At 43.9% G+C, this 26,658-nt stretch overlaps 1 protein-coding gene, 1 non-coding gene and 1 pseudogene across 2 annotated transcripts in view; 2 read left to right on the top strand and 1 right to left on the bottom strand.

Annotated features, from left to right (window-relative positions):
- Positions 1–26,658, top strand: part of SLC12A8 (solute carrier family 12 member 8) — a 130,914-nt gene that overhangs the window by 82,910 nt on the left and 21,346 nt on the right. Inside the window, 4 exon segments of the mRNA XM_050781415.1 lie at positions 6,619–6,706; positions 8,462–8,549; positions 17,009–17,155; positions 19,213–19,855. Of these exon segments, the coding sequence (XP_050637372.1) occupies positions 6,619–6,706; positions 8,462–8,549; positions 17,009–17,155; positions 19,213–19,855 (966 nt within the window).
- On the bottom strand, positions 3,237–3,310 carry LOC126949595 (uncharacterized; annotated as a pseudogene).
- LOC126949438 (U6 spliceosomal RNA) lies at positions 8,119–8,222 on the top strand. Its single transcript, XR_007723739.1, has one exon. It is a non-coding gene; the product is annotated as a U6 spliceosomal RNA (small nuclear RNA).

A 26,658-nucleotide genomic window follows, 5' to 3' on the forward strand; every position in this document is an offset into this window, starting at 1 on the left:
TCTGCCATGATTGTGATGCCTCCTCAGCCATGTGGAATTGTGAGTCAATTAAAGCTCTTTCCTTTATAAATTACCCAGTCTCAGGTATGTCTTTATTAGCAGGGAGAGAACAGAGGAATACAGCAGATCCTGGATAATCCTTTTTTTTTTTTTAATCCAAATAAGACCTGTACATGATACAAAATAAAACAGCACAGGGGCTTGAAATACAAAGCAATAGTCTCCCACCCCAACTTTCGCTATCCCCAATACTCCTCCACAGGGACAACCACTTTAATCATTTTTAGTACTTTGAGAGCTGTGTATAACCAAGCAACGTAAGTATACCTATAATTTGGTTAATCAAAGTCAGACATCGTCTGTTGACTTTATGCTAGGAAATATGAGAGTTAGCTCCCTCATCCACTTTCCAATGTTTGATAGTTATATTTGTAGTTATACTTATTTTGATGATTACATTGATAATTTTAAAGAATATACTTAAATCTCTGCTATTCTATCAGTTTTAGGTTACATCCCTTCAGTTCTTGCTGTTGGCGTGGGAAATTGAGATTCTGTGTTGTGTTTTAAGATTAATGTATTAGAATTATATTTATTTTATGTGTATCTTTATTTTCATAAGGAATGCTTTAGTTATTGTCCTAATTTTAAGGGAATCTACATAATCCTTTTGTACTTGAATTTTTAGAGCATTATCAGGAAAACTATAGATAGCAAGTTGATTATTAGCAGGCGAGTGGGCAAAATCCCATGAAAAATGTAGTTTAAAACTTTAACTGAACAAATAGTTTCTCTCATACACACACGCGCGCATACAAACACACACACACTTATTAAAAATATTTTTTGCCTTAAGGTTACAAGTCAACTATCTTTGGAACTATGAAAACAAACTGCTTCATATATTTGACATTTCTTTGCTCTGCGTAGCAAACACTGAGAAACTCAACTTTATGATAACAAGATACAAAATAATTAACTTAAAATTTATTGCAACTGCTATGTAAATATTTGCTAGGTTTTTCCATAGCTACCTACCACATTTAACAGGTAGCTCAAAAGGCATGGCTTAGATTACCTTTTAAATTTGCTTATTAAACTAATTGAAGCTTGTAACATTCAAGTCAGGCCTAGTGAATGAACATGAGACTTATATATTTTTGTTTTCTACATTACTATGATGAAAATATTAGTGCTTTTTCTCTTCCCTTTCCTTCTCTTTCCTCTTTTCACTTCCTAATATCAGTTAGCTATAACCTTCTTTTACATTGTCAAGATAGATAATATTCATATTCTGTTTCATAACTATAGTTGCATTAGTTCATTCTGGCACTGCTATAAAGAAATGCCTGAGACTGGATAATATATAAAGAGGAGGTTTAATTGGCTCATGGTTCTGCAGGTGGTACAGGAAGCATGGCAGCATCTGCTTCTACGGAGGACTCAGGGAGCTTTTACTCATGGCAGAAGGTGAAGGGGGAGCAGGTGTCTTCATATGGCAGGAGCAGGACCCAGAGAGAGGGCGAGGTGCCACACACTTTTAAACAACCAGATCTTGTGAGAACTCTATCACAAGAACAGCACAAAAGGGATGGTGCTAAAGGTGCTAAACCATTCATGAAGGATTCACCCTCAAGATCCCATCACCTCCCACCAGGCCCCACCTCCAGCACTGGGGATTACAATTGAACATGAGATTTGGGCGGGGACACAGATCTAAACCATATTAATAGTTACGTCCTCTGTGCTCTGTCTATAGGCCAATTTTAGAAGCTAAAGAACAATAAGCAAATACACGATTATGACTGTGCAGCTGTTGCTCCCTGAAGAGCAAAGTGTTGGGCTGGAATTTCATTTTCTTCACTGTGATTCTCATATAGCGCTTGTGTCATTTAGGAGAGAAAGTTCCTATACCATGGTCAAATGGGAGAATTTTTCTAACATTTTATTAGTTGTTTAAAATCATGTCACATTTTGGTTTGCTTCATATTTAGACCTTAACTTTAATTTTTAAATTAAATTTTTATTTTTTAATTTATTTTTTAACTTTTAATTAAAAATTTTAAAATTGACACATAATGGCACATATTTTTGGGATATGTAGTGATACATATAATGTATAGTGATCAGATCAGAGTAATTAGCATATCATCTCAAACATTTACCATTTCTTTGTATAGGAGACATTCAATATCCCCCTTCTAGCTATTTGTAATCCTTAACTTTCTTGTTCACTTCTCCTGGAGTTTCAATAACTCTTTTAGCAGCCAAAATGATTTATTAATTGAAAATAAATAAGCATAGACATCGTTCTTTTCATGTAGATATATATGGTCACAACTACCTTGCCTCTTGCCTACACAAAGGTTTTGTCATTAACATTTCTTCTAAGAGCATTGAGTATTTTGCTAGCAAATTTTGCTTCCTTCTCAGAGTAAGTTCTCTGGCCCCACATCAGGACAGCACTCTGTAAAATGTGGACCTGAAGATAAAATCCTGGTATATCATATTCTAAAGATGATTCTGAGTGGTAAAAATCACTCCACCTCGAACACAGCCAAGAGTTCACCACCACAGATTTAATGGTATACCTTTTCCCCATCTTTCCCATCTTCTACTAACTGTAACCCTTCCACAGCCCTGTTTGCTGGACACAGTAGACTATATCTAACAATATAAATTTCTCCAATGCTCATAGGCTTACCTATACTGTGGTAACAGTTTGGACTCACAACTCTGAATCTCTGTAAAAAGAGTAAACTAAATGTATATCAAAATGAAAAATGCAAACTGAGATAACCTGTATTAACATGATTTAGTTCTTCCATGAAAACTTTACCCAGGAAAGATAAAGACTATAAACCACTAAATATTGTTTGCTTCAAGATATTAATGAAAATCAATTTATCTGATTCAGTAGTTTGATTTCTTGGACAAAGAGCTCACCTGTCAAATAATAGTTAATCAGTTCTTCCCATAAGATACTCACCTTATTCTGTCCACCAATACTAAACTACCATATCACAAATTTTACCCAATCTCTATCCTCCTTCCATCATGAAATACCTTAGACCCCAACATCCTGTGAACATGCACTCTCCCTTGGGAGGTACAGCTGATACCCTGGCAAGGTGGTGGTCTACCTCACTGCAGTGAGTTCTAATAAATATATTTGGCTTTGCTGTATTAAATGACTGTTTTGTGATATTTGAGGTAGTTCAGCAAAAGAGAATGTCAACGGTGCTCTACACGTTCAGAGAAACTTCTCTAATAACAAACTATAGAAATGATCCCTGAAAAGTTAGTCTTAATAACTCTTCTTTTTGTTGCCAAAATGTGCAGTCAGTATATCCTTAAAATCATTCAGTTTAATTTTATTGCCCATTGTGCTGGAAGCATTTCCTCTCCAGAGGCATCCCTCCAGGAGCCTCCAGTTTTTGCTTTAATCCCTGGCAGTTTCTCTGCTGTGCAACCCTTATTCTGGAACTTCACGCCATTCCTCAGTTATCAGCACTGATTTCTGAATCTCATGTTTTCCTTCTTCATGGTTTACATCCTCATTTTGCTGGAATACATACTTTAGTATCTTCCTTGGAAACAATATGGGGGAAGTAAATTTTCTGAACTCTTATCTGAAGGAGCTCTGTCACCCAGGCTGGAGTGAGTGGCATGATCTCCGCTCACTGCAACTTCTACCTCCTGGGCTCAAGTGATCCTCCCACCACAGCCTCCCAAGTAGCTGGGATTACAGGCATGCACCACCACACCTGCCTAATTTTTGCATTTTTAGTAGAGACAGAGTTTCACTACGTTGGTCGGGCTGGTCTTGAACTCCTGACCTCATAAGATCTGCCTGCCTTGGCCTCCCAGAATGCTGGGATTACAGATGTGAGCCATTACACCCGGCCTCAAGTGATCCTTCTGCATTGACCTCCCAAAGCGCCGGGAGTACAGGCATGAACCACCATGCCTGGCCCTTAAATCTATTACATTTTTAATTTTAGTGATCATATTTTTAATTTCCAAAAGTTCTTTCTTGTTCTTGGATTTTTTTTTTTTTTTTCACAGCACCTTGTTTTATAGATAGAATATATAGAATATTCTTCTTGGATGTATTTGGAGCTACTAATCAGTGTTTTCTTCCAAATTCTCTCTGTATCCTGATTTATATGTTTCTTCCAGCCTGGGTTGTTCTGTTTCTATTTATGCATGTATTTATTTATTTGTTGCTGGTTTTCCTCACACATTGGGCGACCTTGGTTGTGGGTGTGGATTTCCCTGGCTGCCATGCGTTTAGGTCTGTCTCCCTGCTGGGGCCCTATCTTGATGAGAAGTTTGTGAGTGCTGTTGATTCTTGAGCAGGGCTTCATTTGGGGTGCAAACGTCCAGCCCTGGTTTTCCTCGGTGTATTCAGATCTTGTAGAGAAGCATTCCGAGGCTTTCTTTCCTTCTCTTTTCCTCTGTGTTATGTTCTCCATTTTCTGTTCTATGTTCCAGACATTTATGTGAACCTTTCATCTACTTAGGGTCCCCTCCCAACTTCTCTTTACTTACAGGAATTTATCCACTTTCCCCTTTACTATGCTTTCTTTTTTTTTTGAGATGGAGTCTTGCTCTGTCGCCCAGACTAGAGTGCAGTGGCGCCATCTCGGCTCACTGCAAGCTCCGCCTCCCGGGTTCACACCATTCTCCTGCCTCAGCCTCCCTAGTAGGCAGAACTACAGGTGCCCATCACTATGCCCGGCTAATTTTTTTGTATTTTTGGTAGAGACGGGATTTCACCATGTTAGCCAGGATGGTCTCAATCTCCTGACCTCGTGATCCGCCTGTCTTGGCCTCCCAAAGTGCTGGGATTACAGGCGTGATTTACTATGCTTTTTATAGGATCTTGGAGAGGAGGGAATGAGAGGAAAGAAAATGTGCCTAACATGCCGTTAAAAAACAACAACAACAACAACAAAACCTTAGAAGTTAGTTTTCACGTGTTTCAAAATGATCATTGTAGAAAAGTGAGAAAATATAAACAGTCAAATAAAAATGACCTGTTCTTTTATCACCCAGAAATTACATTGTTAATGTTTTAAAACATGTTCTAGTTCCTTTTTCTATATATTTTTATAACAATGGGATCATACCAGATGTGTTCTGTTTTCTAATATGCTTCTTAAAACTAAGCAAAAGCTTCTAAACATCTTTCCATGTCACAACATATCCCTTACAATATTCTGAGACCTAGTATTTATTGAAAGCTATATCACTTATTTAGCCCATCCTCTATTTTTAGATGTTAGGTTGTTTCTAATTTCCACTATTCTAAACAAGCATTTATAAAAATGTTGGGCTAAATCTTCCCTCATAGCCTTGACTACCTACTTTGGGTAAAGTCCTCATAACGGAGTTGCTGGGTGACAGTATATGCACCCCCATCCACGGGCCAGCATTCAGGGTTCTCTCTGAAATACACTCCCCTACTTTCACTTTCTGGTTCCAAACTGTCACTTCACTGCCCTTCACTTGGATTCTGTGAAGCATTATGGCAGAGACATTGAGAGCATAATTTTCAGAGTCAGACAGACCAGGGTTGAATCTTAGCTTTGCCACTTATTAAATGTGTGACCTTAGACTGTTTTAATTAACCTCTTTGAGCACTTTTCTATAATATGAGGAAATAATTCTACTTTTCTGATGAGGTTGTTATGAGAATTAAACAGGATAAAAAAGTGCCTGTAAAGCACTTGATACAGGCCCAGGCAGGTTGAAAGTGTTCGCAAATCATGGTGTTGGATTCATTCCCGTCTCTAAGCCTGTTCAAATCCCTCTTTCAAGGCCACATTCAAGCTGCACCCCCTCTACGGGGCTTTCCTGACCAGGGCAGCCCATCACACTGAGTTGTTATGGCACTTGTGGGCTGGATCCTCATCCGATGTTCAGAACACCCTGTCTTGTTGTTTTCATATATTTGTTTGTAAGGGAAGAGGCAACACCCCCACCTCACCATGCAGCACAGTGCTGTGGGTCCCTTATGGATTCATTCATTGTCATTAGTGTTCTTGCAGAAGAGAGGTGATGATGAAAAGGAGCTTGTGACTCCATGTCAGTGGCATCAGGATTGGTTTTTCTGGAGTTTATTTCAAACCCTTTGGTAGCTCAGGGGCTTGGAGGATGGTACCTGACCCCAAGGACACAGGAAGCTCCCATGGAATCAGCGGGCAGCAGAGGCAGGGAAAGCCACTGAGCAGGAGGCTGCCAGACCTTTGTAACGCTGAGCCTCTCCAGGGCATTGTCCCAGCTCAGCACGCAGCGCAGGACCTCTGTGCGCCTTGCAAGCCGCTTTCCTCCCCCTGGTTGCTTTGCGCTGAGCGGTAGGATGCTTTTGGAGCCGGGAGGGCTTTCCTCCTGAGTCTCCTCCAACCCACAAAGGTCCCTTTCACGCCACAGGGATGCCTCCCTAGTTGCCAGGGGAGATGGAAAAGCAGCCTGTGCGCAGAGCTGCAGCTGGAGGGCTTGCTGTGGGACAGCTTCCAGGAGAGGGTCCGGGAGGAGAGGAAGGGGCAGCCCTGGGGAAGGTGATGCATGGAGAAGGCTGCTCACCCCATTCCCCATCTGGGTGTCTTTCAGGAGTCATGGCCGGTTTCAACATGGGGGGCGACCTCAGGGAGCCTGCCGCCAGCATCCCCCTGGGCTCCCTGGCAGCTGTTGGCATCTCGTAAGTTCCCCTCATGGCAATCAGTCCGAGCTGGAGAGTGGGAGAGAGAACCCCAGGCAGAAGAGGGATTGCCCCTTTTGTTCTGAGAGTGCCCCGACTGTGACCAATCTATTTCGTATTCCGATCCTTCTTTTAACACTCGGTGGGCTGGAAAATTCACGTCTGGTGGGTTCAGACACTGCCCTTTCATGCACCCTGCCTGGGAATGCTGCCGAGGAGGAGTGTCAGGACCCAGATCACAGATCAAATCCTTTCTTTCCTTTCCTCGGCCTCCCGCCCCCGTCCCTCCTCAACCTCCATTTTGAACTTGGGGACTTTTTTAACCACCAAGTTTCCAGGATCCCTGAAGGGAGCATAAAGATGAAGAGTTTTGCAGTCAGATAAATTCTGGTTTGCCTCTCAGCTCTGCCGTTGATTGGCTGCGTGACTCTGGATGATTTACTGAGTTCTCTGAGCCTCCATTTCCTTTCCTGTGAAATGGGGATGATGACAGTATATGTGCTTCATAGACTGTGGGGGAGAGAGTAGAAGGCACACAGTGGAAGCTTAGCACCCAGCTCTCCTTCTTCCCCCAGTGAGCCTCCCCTCCTACTCCCCCAGGCCATCAGGCCTCTGGGGTTTTAGTTCACACTGTGCCACCCACACAAGCAGGCTGGGTGACTTTGGGTCTATTTCTGACTTTTTAGAATATTGTTTCTCTCTGTACCACAGGAAGAAGCTTCTCTGCCCTTCATTGGGTGGGTGTGAAGAGGCAATGAGATCAGAGACCAGAGACAATGACTTGAGAAGTTAAAAGGGCCTGTGTTATTGTAACCACAGTATTTAGAAAATATTAATGTATCTGTTTCACAAACACTGAATTTGCTCTTAGCTTATTGCAGTGACACCTTTGCTATCAGCCTGGAATACAGCATCAGGGTATTTTGTGCAAAACAAGGCCATACCATTGGGAAGAAAATGAAGACAACAGAGATAGAATTGAGTGTTGGGAAGGAAATAAAAGAAAGAGGCTTCTGTATGAGGACCCTGTCTTGTTTCTGGTCCCAGCTGGGAGGTTCCAGGATGAACCCTTGGCCCATCGTCTTGCTACCCAGATGGGAGTGAGGAGACCACAGGAACCTGGGTCTTGTTCAAGGTTACAGGGCATCTTGGGGACAGAGCCAGGCCTCTGCTCTCTGCCTTTTGACTTTAGTTTCCCTCTTTATTATCTGATCTAAAGATAACAGACCAGCAGGACTTAGAGGCCTGAAGGATCATCAGCCTGTTCTTTTGCTGGAGGAGGCTGGGATGTGAGGCTGCGGGGCAGCCCTGGCCTGAATCCTGACAACCTAGAGGCAACTGGGCCTCCCGCTTCCCTACTCAGAATGCTCGTTGTGTAGTTTTCTTTTTTAATGTAAGAAAGAGAAAAAACAGTGCTCACTTCAGCAATACATATACTAAAATTAAAACAATACAGAGATTTGTGTGGCCCGTGTGCAAGGATGACATGCAAATTCATGAAGCATTCCATATTTTTATATACGTTTAAAAGTAAAAAAATAAACAAAACAATGGTACTCCTTTTTTGGTAAGAAATATGCCAGAAGAGAAATAGTACAAAAAGTGTCCTCCCAAGCCAGCTGGGGAAGCTTCATGACTGGCCTTTCTCTCATTCTGAGACAGGTTCCCTTTGGAAACAGAAGGTTGAGTCGGGGGACTGGATGGGGCTGGGTGAGGTGAGTGGGGGGCAGCTCTGTTCTGCTCTTGGGTTTTCAGGTGGTTTCTGTACATTGTCTTCGTTTTCCTCCTGGGCGCCATCTGCACGCGAGAGGCCCTTCGCTATGACTTCCTGATAGCGGAAAAGGTGAGTAAGGCTTGCGCTCCTTGAAGGGCTCAGTCTGCTGGAGTCATTTGTTTGTTTTCACCAACAAATGGCCACCTTCCCCTTGCAGTACTGTCTGGGAATCCATATAGTCGTTTAAAAATTTAATTAATTTATTTTTTGAGACAGGGTCTCACTTTGTTGCCCAGGCTGGTGTGCAGTGTTGCAATCTCAGCTCACTGTAGCCTCAACCATCCAGGCGCAAGCAATTCTCCTGTCTCAGACTCCCGGGTAGCTGGGACTACAGGGGCATGCCATCATGCTGGGCTAATTTGTTTTTAATTTTTTGGTAGAGATGAGGTCTCACTGTGTTGCCCAGCCTGGTCATAAACACCTGGCCTCAAGTGATCCTCCCGCCTTGGCCTCCCAAAGTGCTGGGATTACAGGCTTGAGCCACCGCGCCCAGCCTCCCTATAGTCTCTAGCCCAGGAATGAAGTGTTGGGTTGTGATGGGGAAGAGAGATGGTGGAAAAGGTACAGGCTCTGCTTAGGGATTTCGAGAAACAGATAACGATGCCCAGAGAGATTCACAAACATGAGGGGCTAGATAATGGTGACATCTCTTCCTGTCAAAAATCAGGACAGAAACAGAAGAATTTGTTCACCCCAAATTCCCAGCTAAGCAAGTGCCTCACTTTTGCTAATAGCTTCACCTTGCATGATGAATAGAATGTGCTGTTCGGAAGTGGCAAGTGGAGAAGGAGGCTGGGAACAGACAGAGGTGGAGGGAGAGGGAGGAAGCCCAGCGCCAGGGTGAGGGCCAAGGCCCTCCTTGTCTCTGAGGTCCTTGACCCCTTTTGCTTTCCTGAGAATCTCAGACACTGCGGGTTGATTTGGCTGCAACATCTTTGTTTCTAGAGTCCGCACCCTGCCAGGAGAGGATTAATGAATTCCTGGCGTTCCTCCGTTAGCAGGCTGGAGGTCATGTGACATCAAGGACATTTATTTGGCATCCTAGAATCCACATAAGATTTCCAGATATTTTTCTGGAAATCCCCAAAAACTCCTACCCTCCTTTAAGTTCTTGGAGAAAAAGTAGACCCTGAGATTCCCATCATTTTTCGGAGAAATGTCGTTGGTTAGGGAGTTTTTCTGTTAACTCCTGAGTATCGCTGCTTATATTTTATGTATTTTTAAATTTAACTTAATATTTTAACTTTTTAAAGACAGGGTCTCACTCTGTCACCCAGGCTAGAGTACAGTGACATGAACATGGCTCATTAGAGCATCAACTTCCAGGGCTCAAGTGATTCTCCCACCTCAGCCTCCCAAGTAGCCAGGACTACAGACATGCACCACTACACCTAGCTAATTTTTTTTTTCAATTTTTTTGTAGAGACAGGGTTTTACCATGTTGCCCAGGCTGGTCTCAAACTCCTGGCTTTAAGTGATCCTCCCACGTCAGCCTTCCAAAGTGCTGGGGTTACAGGCGTAAGCCCCTATGTTTGAGGATGGAGTACCATTTTCTCTTGGTGTGAGGCTTTGCACAGCAGCCCTGCTGATCTTCGTGGAGGGCCAGTGCCGGGGGCAACCTGGGCCAGGAAACTCTGAATTTTCTTTTGAGAGATATGTTTGAGCTTGGTTTTCACATTAGCACAGGTTTCTTTTTAAGGCTTGTAGGCACCCATGCAAAGGTGATTATTTGTTTTCAAGAGTTTTGACCTTAGTATAAAAGCAGGTTTTTTGAAAGGCGGTGCAGTTCAGGTAGTGAGAGAACTGATACCCACCTTTCAGCACCCAAGGTCACAGACCCCCAGGCGGCAAGGTGTGCTCTCGAGGCAGGAGTCTATAGCCCTCCTTTGTATCTACATGCACGCTTCCGTCTGGAGTTTCACTCCCAAGAGCCTGTTCTCTAGCTGCGGAATGAAAAGCTTGGCTGCATGACAGGAATTGAAGGCCTGAGGGAGCAGCCTGGGTGAGGCTGGTTTAACCGGGGGAAATGCTTCCTGCTCGTCTGCAGCTTGCCAGTGGCTGGCCAGCTCTGCCTGCTTCTAAAGTTCCTTTCTCGTGCTTTCCTTCACAGAGGTCCTTCCACCCTTTAGAGACTCTGATCTGATTATCCCCTGGGCCGCGGCTCCTCCTTCCTCTCCTTCCCCTGCTTTTCAAGGGAATGCTCAGAGTAGGTATATGGGAGGACAGGCAACTTTGTATCTAAGGCCACAAACAGCACTAGGGTAAAAACAGCCTAGAGACAGCATCTGAGAGCCTTTGTGGGTGGAAATTCCACACCTAATAATAGGCACACGAACCGGGGGAGCGTCCTTTGGAATGCCACCTATCCCGACAGTGAGCAGGTAGGCAAGCACTTAGCCAGCTGGGGGCACCTGCGGCACCAGGCCCAGCAATGACACTTGGGAATGTCATTATGCACACACTGGGATGAAAGGTGGAGATGTAGTTTTTGGAGAGGACAAGAGACCGTTCCCTGGAATAGGCCATTGTAAAGCCTATAAAGGAACAAAGCTACTGCTCTTGGTTCTCAGTAGAAATGGGCAGGTGCAGCAAGTCAGTGAGCCGTGATGGAACCGACCCTGATGACTTCAAAATAGCAGCACCTGGGTCTTCTGGTTCCCACTACCCACTCCCTAAAGGGGACCACACAGGAGTTTCCTCCCACACCTTTTGTGCTTTCCTGCTCCCTGGTGTCGCTCCTTGGGACTGACTCCGCGGCCACTGCAGGAGCAGGTACCATGCTCAGGCGGTAGATTGGGCCACAGATGTTTTTACTGGCAGTGGCTGGAGAAGGGGAGGGTGCAACCTACACTGCTTGGGAGGTGCAAGTGCAGTCTCTTTACCTTGGTCACTTGACACAACCTGCCACCCTGATAACCTATTCACCTCAGCTTCCTGTCTTACCTGTGGCTTCAGTTCTGAGCCAGCGCATCTCTGAACTTTCGTGGGCCTGAAGAAAGGCCTCTTCTGTATGTGTGCCCTGTGCATTACCTCTGGACACTGAGACAGGGCGGGTCTCTGACCTACTCTCCTTGGCGCTCGTTCACACGCTGCTCCCCAACGCACTCCTCTCTCTCTCGGGGGCTTTCTGCCAGAACAATTATCTTCAATGGCTGCAGGCTGCCCTGGATTCCTTTCTACTGATTTGCAGCTGGTCAGTTAATCTGTTTCTGTCTGGGTTTCCTACAGCTTCTCTGATCTATTTCTAATTATTTGGCTTCTCAAATCAGTTTCTCTAAGAAGCGTCTTTTTACTTTTTCTTTTTTTTTTGAGATGGAGTTTCGCTCTTGTTGACCAAGTTGGAGTGCAATGGCATGATCTCGGCTCACTGCAACCTCCACCTCCCGGGTTCAAGCGATTCTCTGTCCTCAGCCCCCCAAGTAGCTGGGATTACAGGCACATGCCACCATGCCTGGTTAATTTTTTGTATTTTTAGTAGAAACGGGGTTTCACCATGTTAGCCAGGCTGGTCTCGAACTCCTGACCTCAGGTGATCCGCCTGCCTCAGCCTCCCAAAGTGCTGGGATTACAAGGGTGAGCCACTGTGCCTGGCCACATCTTTTTACTTTTTATCCCAACCACAGAGGAATTTTCTCCCAGCTCTCAGGTGTATGTGCATTCTTAAAAGTCTTGTATACAGTGGTGGCTCTGAGATAGCCCATGAAAGCACGTAGTAGGTGCTAATTATAATACATTTTACCTGGCACATAGCAGGTGCTAATTAAATTTTAACTCCCTTCCACACTCCTTATGGGCATACCCTTACAGATCAAAACATTTATTTTAGGAACACATTTTCTCCCCACAAATCCACCATATTTAATAGGAAAAGCCAAAATAGTCAATCTCAGTATTATTTAGTTAGAAAAGGAATTGTATAAACCACAGTGTTAGTTGGGGTGAAATAGATTAAATGTTTCAAGATAAACTTGTATACAGTCCAGGAAACAGATGTTTATTACAAATAAAAAAGACCAAATATCTTAGGAGTCCTGGGGCTTGCTAACTAGCAAAATAAGAGCAATCTAAGAAGGAAAAATATCCCAAAAGTATTGTTAAGACTAGGGAATCTGGCCAGCTCATGCCTGTAATCCCAGCACTTTGGGAGGCCGTGGTGGGCAGATCACTTGAGGTCAGGAGTTCAAGACCAGCCTGGCCAACACAGTGAAACCCCATCTCTACCAAAAAATACAAAAATAAGCCAGGCATGGTGGTGCACGCCTGTAGTCCTAGCTACTCAAGAGGCTGAGGCAAGAGAATCGCTAGAACCCGGGAAGTGGAGGTTGTAGTGAGCCAAGATCGTGTCACTGAACACCAGCCTGGGCAATAGTACAAGACTCTGTTTAAAAAAAAACAAAAAGCCTAAAAAACTGGGTAATCCCACAGAGCAAACTCTGATTCCTGGATTTAATAGTCATGGTTTCACATATTCATGAGGGACCTTGGAAGCTCATGACACAAGCTGTACAGGGAAGATGGGGATGGGACAGTGCTGGTGACTAGGGAGTGAGTCCTAGTGGGCCACTCAGCACCTGGGAGTGGGTCAGCCTGAGTGTCCTCTGCCCTCCATCGTGGACACAGTCCTGCCTCTCAGGAAGGGAAGCAGACTAGGTCTCATTATGGAAAATGGCTTTCAAGTGAGAGGTAAAACTGGACTGAAAGTTGAGATGTTGATCAGTTCGTGGAGCGTGGAGAGTGCTAGGAAAGTCATGACTGTGGAAATGAGACGTGGGAGGAAAAAACCAAAGCGTTGTTGAGACACGGCCTTATTAATACACTTGGGATTGTAAAGGTTTTTAGGGTGCGCTCCTCAGTGATATCAGGGGCCACCGGAATTAGATGAGACAGAATGAGCCCCTTGCAAATGACTTTAAATCCTGTCCTTCAAGAGAAGAGAGCAGCCAATGAATGAGTGGAGTCCCTCAATGACCAAAGCTCAAGTGGGAGCTGGGAGAAAATACTAAGAGCAGAGAGATGGAAGTAATTATTTTAATCAGTAGTTACTGAAGAGAGAAATCAGGGTAGTTCGCACCCCATGTAATATTTTGGAAAGCTTTGAGGGGGATGGCTCAAACAGGTGTATGCCGGAAAAGAATCACTTTTTATTTAAAAAGAACTGTTGACACACCTCTACACAAATAAATCCTCACTTCCACCTCCACTGGCACATTTAGCAAATTTTCAGTCTGATACGAATAGAGAAAGCAATTAGGTTCTTTTAGGGCTGGGAGCAGAGCTGTGTGGTTCACTGTTGTGTCTATAAGCCTTGCGCTGCCTAGCACTGTGCCAGGAACATAACCTGTCCTTGGGAAATGCTTCCTAAATGGGTGGATGGATGGATGACAAATGAAAGAAAGAGATAGGATTTAGGCAGGAGAGATGGAATGAAGTTTTTATAATTTGTCTAGATGTGGGGACCAACATTTCATATATTATTCAGAAAATAGACTGAATAATATTTTTATATTTTTTAAAAGTGGTAAGTGAACAGATCATTCTACACGATCGACAAACTGGACATAAACAAGTTGCTTTACTTGGCCCTGTCTGACCCCAGCTCTTAGGGCTCTGGAGGAATCCCAAGGTGTGTCTGTGGGAAGGCTGGCCAAAGACGGAAGCCACCATATCGTGTACTCATGGTGCCAGGGGCTCAACCTAGTTCCTGAAGTCAGTCCAACTCTAGGAGTATGACAGGCTGGAGCATTCCCACTCATTCCTGCTCTGAGTAAATAGACAGGCTTTAAATGAAAAAGAGTTGTAAAAATTCAAATATACATAACCTTTTAGGTAAGAAGCAGTGAAATTTCTGCAAAGAGATGCCACGCCTGACTCTCCCAAAGAATTTTTTGAGGGGAGAATGCAATGGCTACAATGTGTTGTGTCCAGGGGTTCGCCACATCGGCTGCATATTAGAATCACCTGGGGCCAGGGGGCTTTCTTAACATCAACCACGTCTGTGTCTCACTCTACACTAATTAAATCAGAATCTCTGGGTGATTCTTATGTTTAGCCAGAGTGGGGAATTATTGACTTAACTTTTCAAAAGGCTCTTTCTTGATAAAATTTCATCATAGAATCTGTTTTTTTAAAAACCAGTCAACATAGGATGCATTTGGTAGAGAAGACAGAAATAAAGGTTATAGATGAATGATCACATCTCAGAATGGATTGAGGATTGATAATGGACTCAGCTTATCTAACAGTTTTGTAAGGCACCTAGGGCTCGATGACAGCAAAGTCGTGAAGCTGCATGAATTCAGCTGCTGAACTCTGCTTGCCTGATTCTGCATGAGCTGCTGGGGGAAGGGGGCCAGGATTCATGATACAGCTCTACCCGTGAGGCGCTCAGGGTGCTGGCAGGATAAGCCATGAGCATAACTATCCCACAGGATGGAAAGTAACAAAATGCCATCAGATCACACAAAGTGATGGAAACACTAGATGACATTGATTTTCTGTAGTAATAAATCGGTGAGTAGGGTGGGTAGGACAAACCCAAGAAACCTGTGACATTGAAAAAAGAGACAGGCGAGATTCTTTGGGGATAAGAGAGATGATAAAGATAGGGGAAAGGAATCAACACTGAATTAAAGACAAGGTGGGCTCCGTAGTGGACCTTAGTCTTGTTCATCAAGCCTCTGACCTTCCTGACCATTTGGGGGTTATTCTACCAATTGTCTTGAAGGGAGGGAGTACCCCTATTCTGCGTAATAGCAACCCAATGGACCAGACCTCTCTTGTCTGTCCCTCTGCAGCCCTGGTAGGGCACATGACCTACACTAGGCCATTGTGTGCTCCCATTGTAACCAACGAAGCAAAGATAAAGAGCTGGTGAGAATCCATCCACAGGGCAGCAGGGGTGCAGCAGCATCCTGGCCAAGCTGTTCCTGGGGAAGAGGCTGGGTATGCCTCCAGGCTTGGTCCTGCCCTTTTCTGAGCCTCATCCTTTAGCCTCCTGATGATTCTACAAACTGCCAGTGTCCTACAAATATATTCTTTTTTTAAGAAAAGTATTTTTTTCCCAATCAACTGTCCTGACTGATTCATCAGTCAGTCAAATTATTCCAGTGATAATTTATGAGCCAGGAAAGAAGTCTAGCTAGTGGCTTGTGTTCAGTGTAGCTTGATGACACGAATCCGGTGCTTTGCTGACACAAGGAAGTAAAAAATGGGGCAAGGAGAGCCTTCATCAAGAAGGGTGTAAGTGACAAAGCTGAATATTAACTCTAACCTATCTGTAAGCATTGGACACATGAGTACTCGGAATGTACAGTTCTGGCCACTGTGCCTAAAGTAAAGTAGAATGGAGAGGGCACCTCAAATAAGAAAACAAAGGTGCTTCCCTATGGGTACAGATGAGGTCTGGCCCAGGAGGGTGAATTCATGAGTGAGAGCTTGGGACCTGGCTGCACATGGCAAGCAGTCATGCAGCCACCCAACCCCTTAGCACTTTTAGCACTGGGTTAGCTAGTAACATCTTAGACCCTGATCTTTTGTAAGTTGACACCAAGAAGAACAGCTGTGCCCTCTTATTCTATCTATTGTTGCCTTGTGGGTCATGGATCTCATTCATTCATTCGGCATTTATATTTCTGTGTTGGGCACCAATAATTCTAGGGTGAACAAGACAGAAGACCTGCTTAAATGAAGCCTCCAGATTAGTGGAGGGGTCACCATGATAGGTGCTGACCTAACGTCATGTTGGGGATGCTATGGAGCACTGAGAAGCGACTACTGTAGTCAGGGGAAGAGGGGATGGCCTCACAATGGAGGTGAGGTTGGTGCTGAGTTTTGTAGCACAATTAGGAGTTTAACAGACAATGAGTAGATTAGGGGGTGTGGACAGAGGCTTCCTACAGACAGAAAAATCATGCTGATCAGACTCTCAGTGTGCCAGGTGTGAAGCTAAAGAGGTCACAGACCATGAAGAGCCTTATATGTCAAGACAGGGGGAGCCTTTGATTTGTCTGCAACAGAGACATTGTGATTAGATTTGAGTTTAGAGAGGTCACTCCCGCAGAGGCTTAGGGGATGATTCAGAGTGAATCATCTGAATGGTTTAAACTCATCTTTAAGGGTGAGCTTAAAGGCAAGAGGCCAATGAGCATTATAGTTGGCCAGTTTGTTCTCAAAGTGTGGTCTCTGGGAACCTGTGGGGAATCCGAATTTCTAGGCCCCACCCCAAGCCTACTGAACCAGAAACTCTGAGGAGGGGGCCCAGAAATCTGTCTTTAGCAAGCACTGCTGCTGAGTCTGGCAGACGCTTCATTTGAGGACCGCTGTGCAGTCCATATGAAATGTGGTGGCGGATTCAGCTGAAACCATGGAATGAATGGGGGTGAGGCTGGAGATGTAGAAACTGTATCCCAGAGATCAGATCCAGAGGACTCAGTGGATGATTGCATGGGTGCAGGTGGGTGGGTGCTGGGGGAGTAGAAAGGCACAGGAGCAGGTTCTGGCACTGGCGAATGAAACCACTTCTCACACAGGTGTCCCTCGTGGGCTTCCTGTTCCTTTTGGGCTTATACATCTCGTCCCTGGCTTCCTGTATGGGAGGACTTTATGGAGCTCCCCGCATCCTGCAGTGCATTGCCCAGGAGAAAGTGATCCCTGCACTTGCCTGTCTGGGACAAGGGGTGAGTAATCCTCTTTTTTGTTTGTTTGTTTTTTGAAACATGTTTTGCTGCTAACCTGATTGTTGGCCCATCAGTTGGTTAAGCTTTTCTGATCAGAGCCTCTGGTCAATTTCTTTGGGGTGACACAGAAAATAATGCAGAGGTCATTTCTTTCAGCCGTGTCCTCCGGCTGGCTTAGGTTAGGGCTAAGTAGATGAAGCATGTTAAATGTCACAGCCACCCAGCCCCTTAGCACTTTTAGCACTGGGTTAGCTAACCAGTCCTAGTAACATCTTGGACCCTGAGCAGCATGAAAATGCAGTGCCCCATCCTTTAATAAAAATGAATTCAGGATCCTCCAGGTTTAGCATAGAAGAAAGCATGTTTTGGTCAGGAGGCGAGCTGGTCCTTGAAGCTCTAACTCTGCCCTCAACGCTCACCTGCCCCTTGGGGGTTGCTGTTTGATGATTTCCCACACCTCTGGCCTCTGTACTTCCTGTTAACCATCAAGAACCAAACCTTAACTGATACCTAAAGGACAGCTCAGTTGAGTTAAGGCTGGGATGATTAAAATAGACATTCTAAAGCCCAGGGGAGGACCAAAGAGACATAAACAGAGAATCCCACTTCCCAATAATATGGTTTGCAAGCTATAGTTCATTTTTGTCTTGTTGAGGTACCACAGAGGGCCTCCCCACCCGCTTCCAATTTTCACCCTCCCCCTGGTTTAGGGAACACATCGTTGCAACTTATCCTTGATTTCTTCCTTTACCTTCCTTCAAAAATGCAGTTTGGTTTTGAACATTTTTCATTTGAGATCCTATTAGACATCCACTGGGAATGTTGTGTAGGCAGTTGGATATGTAAGCCTGGGTTTCAGGGGGAATGTTTTAGGCTGGAGATTCAAATTTGGAAGTTGTCAATATAATGCCGGTATTCAAAGCGTGAGTCTGGTTGAGCTCACCAAGGGAGGGAGTACAGACAGAGAAGAGGTCTGAGGATGGAGCCTGGGGCTGCTTTAAATGTGGAGTTCAGAGATGTGAAAAGCCAGCCATGGAAACCAAGAAGGAGCAGCCAGTGAAGAGGGAGGTCAGTCAGGAGAAGTGAGGTGAAGAAAGTGTTTCGAAGAGGAGGGCGTAGCCAGCTGGGTCAAAGAAGACAGGGACTGAGAAGTGACTGTTGCTTTTGGCTCAAGAACTATGTCAGTGACTGTGATGAAGAGCTCCTGGGAGTGGCAGCTAGCACCTGTTTTCCATTCCTGTCCGCCTGAAGGTCACCATAACCACCTTCATTAATAACATGTGTGTGTAATGTGTGTGCATGAACATTTGCTGATGTTTAGGGTCAGAATTCCCCTCCTCCAGCCACCAGTGATTCTGCTGTATCTTCCGGAATCTTCCTCTCCCTGGGAAGAATCAACTTTGCATCTCTTTGATTTTCTATGCTAGTATCAAAACCCAATGAAAGACAAAAGGAGAAAATCGTTGGGAAGCCAAAGTTCTACAATAATGCCCCATGTTCATAGTTATTCATACAGGCTGGGCGCGTTGGCTCACGCCTGTAATCCCAACACTTTGGGAGGCCGAGCTGGGCAGATTGCTTGAGCCCAGGAGTTTGTGACTGGCCTGGGCAATATAGCAAAACCATGTCTCTACAAAAAGCACAAAAATTAGCCATGCATGGTGGTGTACACCTGTAGTCCCAGCTATTCAAGATGCTGAGGTGGGAGGATGGCTTAAGCCCAGGAGGTGGAGGTTGCAATGAGCTGACATCACACCACTGCAGTCCAGCCTGGGCAACAAAGCCAGACCCTGTCTCAAAAAATAAAGTTACTAATGCAACTAATATCTGTGGAGCTTACTGCATATCAGTCTATGTGAAGCATTTCACATGCGTGAACTCTGATCTCACAATAATCCCATGGCTAGGATACTATTATCTCAGTTTATAGATGAACAATCACATGGGGAGAAGTGGCTGAGTCATTATGAATTGTGTTTCTAGCCTATAACTTCTGAAATCTCTGAAGCATTCTATCTGAAATTTTATGGTCCTGCATGTTATTTTTGTTGCTGCAGAAGGGGCCAAACAAAACACCTGTGGCTGCCATCTGCCTGACCAGCTTGGTGACCATGGCCTTTGTCCTTGTGGGTCAAGTGAACGTTCTGGCCCCCATCGTCACCATCAACTTCATGCTGACATACGTCGCAGTGGACTACTCTTACTTCTCCCTGTCCATGTGTTCCTGCAGCCTGCCCCCGGCGCCTGAGCCAGTGCTCAGGGAGGGCCCGGAAGGCCTCCACTGCTCTGAGCACCTGCTCTTAGAGAAAGCTCCCAGCTACGGCTCTGAGGGACCTGCCCAAAGAGTCTTGGAGGGCACGCTGCTGGAATTCACCAAGGACATGGATCAGTTCCTCCAGCTAACCGGAAAGCTTGAGAGTAGCCGGCCCAGGCAAGGAGAGGGTAACAGGACTCCAGAAAGTCAGAAGAGGAAAAGCAAGGAGGCCACCAAGCAGACCCTACGAGATAGCTTCCTCTTGGACCTCAAATCCTCTCCTTTCCCTGTCGAGATACCTGACAGGTTGCCCGCTGCCTCCTGGGAGGGGCAGGAGTCCTGCTGGAACAAGCAGACTTCCAAGAACCAAGAGACTCAGCTTGGGGGAACATATGGAGAGCAACTGTTTCCTGACCTGTGCAACCAATCTGAGTCCAGTGGAGAAGGTGAGTGCTCTGGTGTCACACTGGGGCCTCTTATTTGGGGATGACCACTGATTATCCTATCTAACCAGTTATTGTGAACCAGTTATAGCTGGGTTTAAAATCCTTGTTCATTTTGTGCAATATTTATTTTAAAACATTGTAGTCAGGTATCAGCTGAATTATTTGTAATTCTACTCTGTTGTAGATGGTTGATTTTAAACAGAAATTTCTATCTACTTCTGTATATTAGACCTGGGAGCCACAGCTAGTAATTGGGTATCAATTTCTTTTCACTCAAAAATGAACTGAAGTATAGAGCCAGTGTGAGTAAAATCAGTCTCTCCTTACAAGGGAAGTGGAATGTGTTGTGATAAACTACCTGTCAAGGATGCAGTATGTTTTCTTTGTGGAAGATAGACCTCCCAAACCAGGCAAGAGGCGATGGAAAGAAGGTGGCTCAAACTTTGTTTTCTCAAACCTATAAACACGGAGACACAGAGAGAGACACTCACAGAGAGGCTTATAGGGCATGAGCAATTCTGAAAGTGAGAACTTGTATTTTCAAGGACCTACCATATTCCAGGTACTTTACGTCTATTACTTCATGTAATATAATATATATTAGCATTTTCCATTTTACAAATGAAGACCTTGTGTCCCCATGAGGTCACAGAGAAGACCCTGAGCTGATTCTTTGCACAGCTGGACATCACCCTGCATTGTATTGTCTGTATTTGAGGCCCATGTACTTTCCTCTACATTATGCTCTCCCTGGAACTATATATAGACAGGTGTGGGCAAAGAGGAGGAGATGAGGGACATAGAAGGAGGTGTCTAAAAAATAGTGTTTTGGCCGGGCACAGTGGCTCACGTCTGTAATCCCAGCCTGACCAACATGGTGAAACCCTGTCTCTACTAAAACTACAAAGAATTAGCCAGGCGTGGTGGCGGGTGCCTGTAATCCCAGCTACTCATGAGGCTGAGGCAGGAGAATTGCTTGAACCCGGGAGGTGGAGGTTGCAGTGACAGAAGAATTGCTTGAGCCTGGGAGGCAGAGGTTGCAGTGAGCCAAGATCATGCCACTGCACTCCAGCCTGGGCGACAGAGTGAGACTCCGTCTCAAAACAAACAAAAACAAAAACAAAACAAGAACAAAACAAGCCCCCAAAAACCTAGTGTTTTACGTTCTCCCAGAAACCTGTTTTTCCTTCTTTGCCTCTAAATTGCCAGGAACTTTTAATTAAAAATTAAAAATTATTTTATTTTAATCAATGTACTAAGTGTACGGTTTAGTAAGCCAAATAATATTAAAAGTCACATAATCAGAAACAGTAGTTCCTACTCTTTTATACCACCCCTTTTACCTTTCTCTACTTCTAGTCCCATTCCCAGAAAATCCTACTTTGAACCAAAAATTTTCCTCTTCTGTTAATCTGTCACTAAATGATGTATTTGCATTGCTACTTCTTGATATTTCAGTTTCTGACATCGTCTTTTGACTTCCTCTTATGATAAATGAGGATTTGATGCAATCTCAGCTCACTGCAACATCCAACTCCTGGGTTCAAGTTGTTCTCCTGCCTCAGCCTCCCAAGTAGCTGGGATTACAGGCACCCACCACCACACCCAGCTAATTTTTGTATTTTTAGTAGAGATGGGGTTTCACCATGTTGGCCAGGCTGGTCTTGAACTCCTGACCTCAAGTGATCTGCCCACCTCATCCTCCCAAAGTGCTGAAATTCCAGGCGTGAGCCACCACACCCTGCCTGGATTTAATTCTTGTATATGCCACTCTGACTTCTCCTTATCTAATGCCCCAGAGTAGTTATCCCACAGTTTTTTAAATTAAATTAAAAGCTAGCATTCTTGTTATCATGACTAAGTAAATATTGCTCAGTTCTGAGCCATATGTTACACTATGATTACATTTCCTTTTTTGCTCAACTTTTGCTGTTTCCTAGAATTAATAATTGCCTTAGTTTTTTCTTTGCTTGATTTTCTGTCATCATTTTTCTTTAAATGCTCTGGCAGATCTGTCAAATGTCTCTTTGCATTGTTTTCAAAATGCTCCAATTCTTCAGAAATATATTGTTTTCTTTTTTCCCCTCTGTCCTATGGCTCCATCTTTCTGTTCCACTCTAGATTGTTTGTTTGCTAGGTCTGCTACAAAGCTGTTGTCTTAGAATTCCTCTTGTTACCACACTTCTGTGTCAGATCCAGGAAACAAGAGATTTCTTACCAAATTGATGCTTTTACATAGTTTTTATTTGATAATTCCCCACCCCCATCCCTCCATCCCCACTCTATTATCTTGATTTTGTATCTTCTTAAATGGGTCTCTAATTTTCTTTCTTTTCTCTTTCCTATTCATTTATTTGTTGTTTTTTCTGGAATACTTCATGGATTTTCTCTCCCAAGTCTCTAATGATTTTTTTTGAAGGGTTGGTTGTTGTATCAGTCATGATTAGTTTTGACTGAGGTTAACAAAATTGCAAAATAATAGTGACTTCATCTAGCTCATACACAAGGATCCAGAGGTGGGCAGTCCTTGGATACCATGGCAGCTCCATGGTCCTGAGTGACCCATGCTCCTTTATCATTTTCTTTACCATCATCCTTAGTATATTATTCTGTGATCCAACATGTGGTTGCTGGGGTCATGCCATTACATTTATATTGCGGGCACTAGAAAAAGGAGAGGGAAAAAGGGCAAAATGGTGAGCCTCTAAATTGAGTCATTTGGAGGAGGCTTCCTCAAAAGTCCCATTCCACACTTCTCATATTTCACTGGTTGGAATTTAGTCATGTGATTACAACAAACTGCAAAGAAGGCTGAGAAATTGTTTTTTAACTGGTCATATTACTACTTTACATAAAATTATGTGTTTTTTCTTTTTTTCCTAAGAAAAAAGGAGAGATAGGGTAGCAACTATCAGTCTATGCCACAATTATCCAGTTTTTAATTTCCAGGACCTCTTGGTTGTAATCTAATTTGTCCCTGTCTTTTTTTTTTTTTTTCCTAATTTGAACATCATCTATTTTTGTTCTATGGGTACAATGGCTTATCTTCTGTCTCTGATAATATTATTTTTCTTCCCCCTTTAAAATTTTTTTCTGAGGCTGGACATGGTGGCTCATATCTGTAAACCCAGTGCTTTGGGAGGCTGGGGCAGGAGGATCACTTGAGGCCAGGAGTTCAAGATCAGCCTGGGAAACATAGTGAGACCCCATATTTACAAAAATTAAAAAGGAAGTTAACTGGGCATAGTGGCATGTGCCTGTAGCCCCAGCTACTCCAGAGGCTGAGGTCGGGGGGATCTCTTGAGCCCAAAAATTCGAAGTTACAATGAGCTGTGATCACTCCACCGCACTCCAGCCTGGGTGACAGAGCAAAACCCTGTCTCTAAAAATAAAAGTGAAAATAATTTTAACAAGTTTTTCCTTTCCTTTCACTGTTCCTGTTTTCTTTAATTCTTTTCTCTTTGGTTTGGGCTCTCTCTCTCTCTCTCTTTTTTTTTTTTTTTTTTTTTTAATCTTGGAGGCTTTTTCTGAAATGTCCATTGATCTTTTGACTTCTTTTTGTACTTAAAAGTGAAGTACTGGCTGGGCACGGTGGCTCACACCTGTAACCCAGCCCTTTGGGAGGCTGAGACAGGAGGAATGCTTGAGCCCAGGAGTTCAAGACCAGCCTGGACATCATAGCGAGATCCGGCCACTACAAAAATTTAAAAATTGTTGAGGTATAGTAGCACATGCCTGTAGTCTCAGCTACTTGGGAGGCTGAGGTGGGAAGACAGCTTGAGCCTGGGAAGTTGAAGCTGCAGTGAGTGGTGATCGCATCACTACACTCCAGCCTAGGTAACATATTGAGACCCTGTGTCTGCAAAAAAAATCTTTTTAATGAGCCAAGTGTGATGGCACATGCCTGTAATTCCAGCTACTCAGGAGGCTGAGGTGAGAGGATTGCTTGAGCCTGGGAGATTGAGGTTACAGTGAGCCATCATCTCACTACTGTACTCCAGCCTTGGTGACAGGGTGGGACTCTGTCTCTGTCTCTTTTTTTTTTTTAAGTGAAGTACTAAAAAACTGTTTAGAAGAGCTTTGTACATTAGCAGGGCTTGTTCATTGGGGCACCTTGTTGTAGAATAAGGAGGAGTGGGCTAGACTTTTTACTGGAGGACCCCCCAAATGTGAATATCTAGAGGTTTTCTCTTGGACTCTTCAGTATGTTCCTCTAGAGGAGGGTTCTGTAATCCCTTGCTCGAGGGACACACAGATAGGTACTTGCATTCTGGGAACAGGATGAGATGAGTGAGTTGGAGAGGGGTCCCACTGTTTAGGGTATAGATGTGCTTTTAATTCCCTGGCTCCAAGTTCCATTTCCCCCCTCTTTGCTGTGCCTGCTGTGCCTGCTGTGCCAAGCTTGGGCACTCTCTGGCTTGATTGTTTCAGAGGAAAGCCCCCTTCGGGAGGGAATTGGGCAACAGAAGGGTTGTTACTTGGCTTCATAGGCAGAGAAAAGGATCTTGGTGTACATCAAATATAGACCTCCCATCAGCCCCCTATACCGCACCACTGCTTGGGATGTGGTGCTTCGTGGTCCTGAACCTGGTCTGCCAGAGTGAACTGGGCTGCTCCCTGTTAGCACCCTCTCTGGAGGCCCTAGGGCTCATTCTCCTCTGCTGTGCTCAGTCTGTCACCACTGTCACCTTTCCATCTTCCAGGGCTTATTTTTATTTTTCCTCTCTCATTCTCTTTGTGTTTGTGGGTTTATGTCTGTCTCATTCCTTTTCTGTCTTCTCAGTGGGTTTCCAGGAGAGACATGAACAGTCTGCAGTGTTTAATCAAGGAAGTGGTGGCTGTCCAGTTGCCTAGTCTTAGAAACGTCATAGGTGTTGCTGACCATTCCCTGTCTCCCACTCCCTGCTGTCTTTACTCTGGTGCAGACCCTCATCATCTTGTACCTGGACTCTTCCTAAGTCTCCAAAATGCTCCCCCATCCCATTTCTCCTTCATGCTGCCCACTGAATGATCTTTCTAAAATAAAACTCTCATCATGTGTCTCTTACTTAAAAACCCTTGCTGGAATCTGACCCCTTCCATGTGAAGTCCCAGATTGTGTGTGCGATGCAAGGTTCTTCGCAATCCAGCCCTAACCTACCTTCCTGGCCACCCTTCTCATGACAACCCATGCACTGTATGTTCCACTTTCACCCAAACTGATATCCTAAACACACCATGTTCTTATTCCTTCCTGCCTTCATACACCCTGTTCTGCCTCCTCCGATTGCTTCACCTCCCCCTTCTCCATCTGGAAAACTCTGACATCATTTCAAATCCATCTGACTTTTAACACCCACTTTGCCTCTTCTGGAGAAGGATTCTGTGATGTCTTCCACTGTGCAACCATAACATTTGATTCATATTAGTAATATAAACTATTATATTTATATCACATCATATTTATATCATATTTGTTTACACGTTTGTCTTTAGGTTTATTTGTCTATCTTAAGGAAATAAATATTAATCTCATTTGTTTCCACTAGATTGTCAGATTCCTTTGTTTGCGAACTGTCTTTTCACCTCTGTACTCATCACCATATTCCCACACAGTACACGTAATGTAGCACTCAGTAAAGCCTACTTTAATTGATGAGCAATTGAGCAAATATTGGCTAAAATGTTGAAGCATTGATCAAATAGAAAGAGTTAAACTATTACAAGAACCTAATCGTTGACAAACCAGATGCTATAAAATAGTAATAATCAAATCACGATGAAATAAATATTCCTGAGAGCATGGATTTTAAAAATTAACTTGAGGCTGTATTTTATGCCTTATGTACACAAGAATTCTTTATTTACAACAGCTGTGCAAGAGAGATATTTCTGACTGTGTAGACGTCATCAAAGACAAGGTATCTGATTAAATAGAAATAAAAAACATTTGCACAACACAGTGTCACAGAAGGAAACAATTATTCTTACAAACACAACTGATAAAAGCATACCTTCCAAAGCATATTATTTTTAAAAACAGGAAGGTCCAAAATCTAGATTTTACTGAAAAGATGTCAGGTGAGATAAATACAAAGTTTAACATTTGAAAAATCAGTGCTCACTCATTCATGTCGAGTCAACAAATGAATTCTTATTGTTAAGTATTATTAGTAGCTAAAAATAGCCAGCACTTATCGAGCACATCCTATGTGCCTGGCACTGAGATTAGCATTTAATATGAGTTATTTCACTGGATCCCAGATTTAGGCATTGTTCTGTCTTTCTACAGATGATAAAACTGAGGCTCAGAGAAGTTAAACACTTGCTCATGATATGAGACAGTCAGAATTTGAACCCAGGTCAATTTGACTATCAAACCTGTGCTCTTAACCACTACAAAATGTGTATGCCACCACTTGCAATGAGTATTTGTTTTGAACTAGGCCATGATATTGATTAAATGAACATAAATTAAATCATCTTTAAGATATCATTAAGCTGGGCATGGTGGCTCATGCCTGTAACCCCAGCACTTTGGGAGGCCAAGGTGGGCAGATCACCTGAGGTCAGGAGTTCAAGACCAGCCTGACCAACATGGAGAAACCCCATCTCTACTAAAAATACAAAAATTAGCCGGGCGTGGTGGCACATGCCTGTAATCCCAGCTACTCAGGAGGCTGAGGCAGGAGAATCCCTTGAAACTGGGAGGTGGAGGTTGCGGTGAGCTGAGATCGCGCCATTGCACTCCAGCCTGGGCAATAAGAGTGAGACTCCGTTTTTAAATAATAATAATAATAAATACATATATAAGTGCATATCTA

Source organism: Macaca thibetana, chromosome 2 (assembly GCF_024542745.1).
Source record: "Macaca thibetana thibetana isolate TM-01 chromosome 2, ASM2454274v1, whole genome shotgun sequence".
NCBI lineage: Eukaryota > Metazoa > Chordata > Mammalia > Primates > Cercopithecidae > Macaca > Macaca thibetana.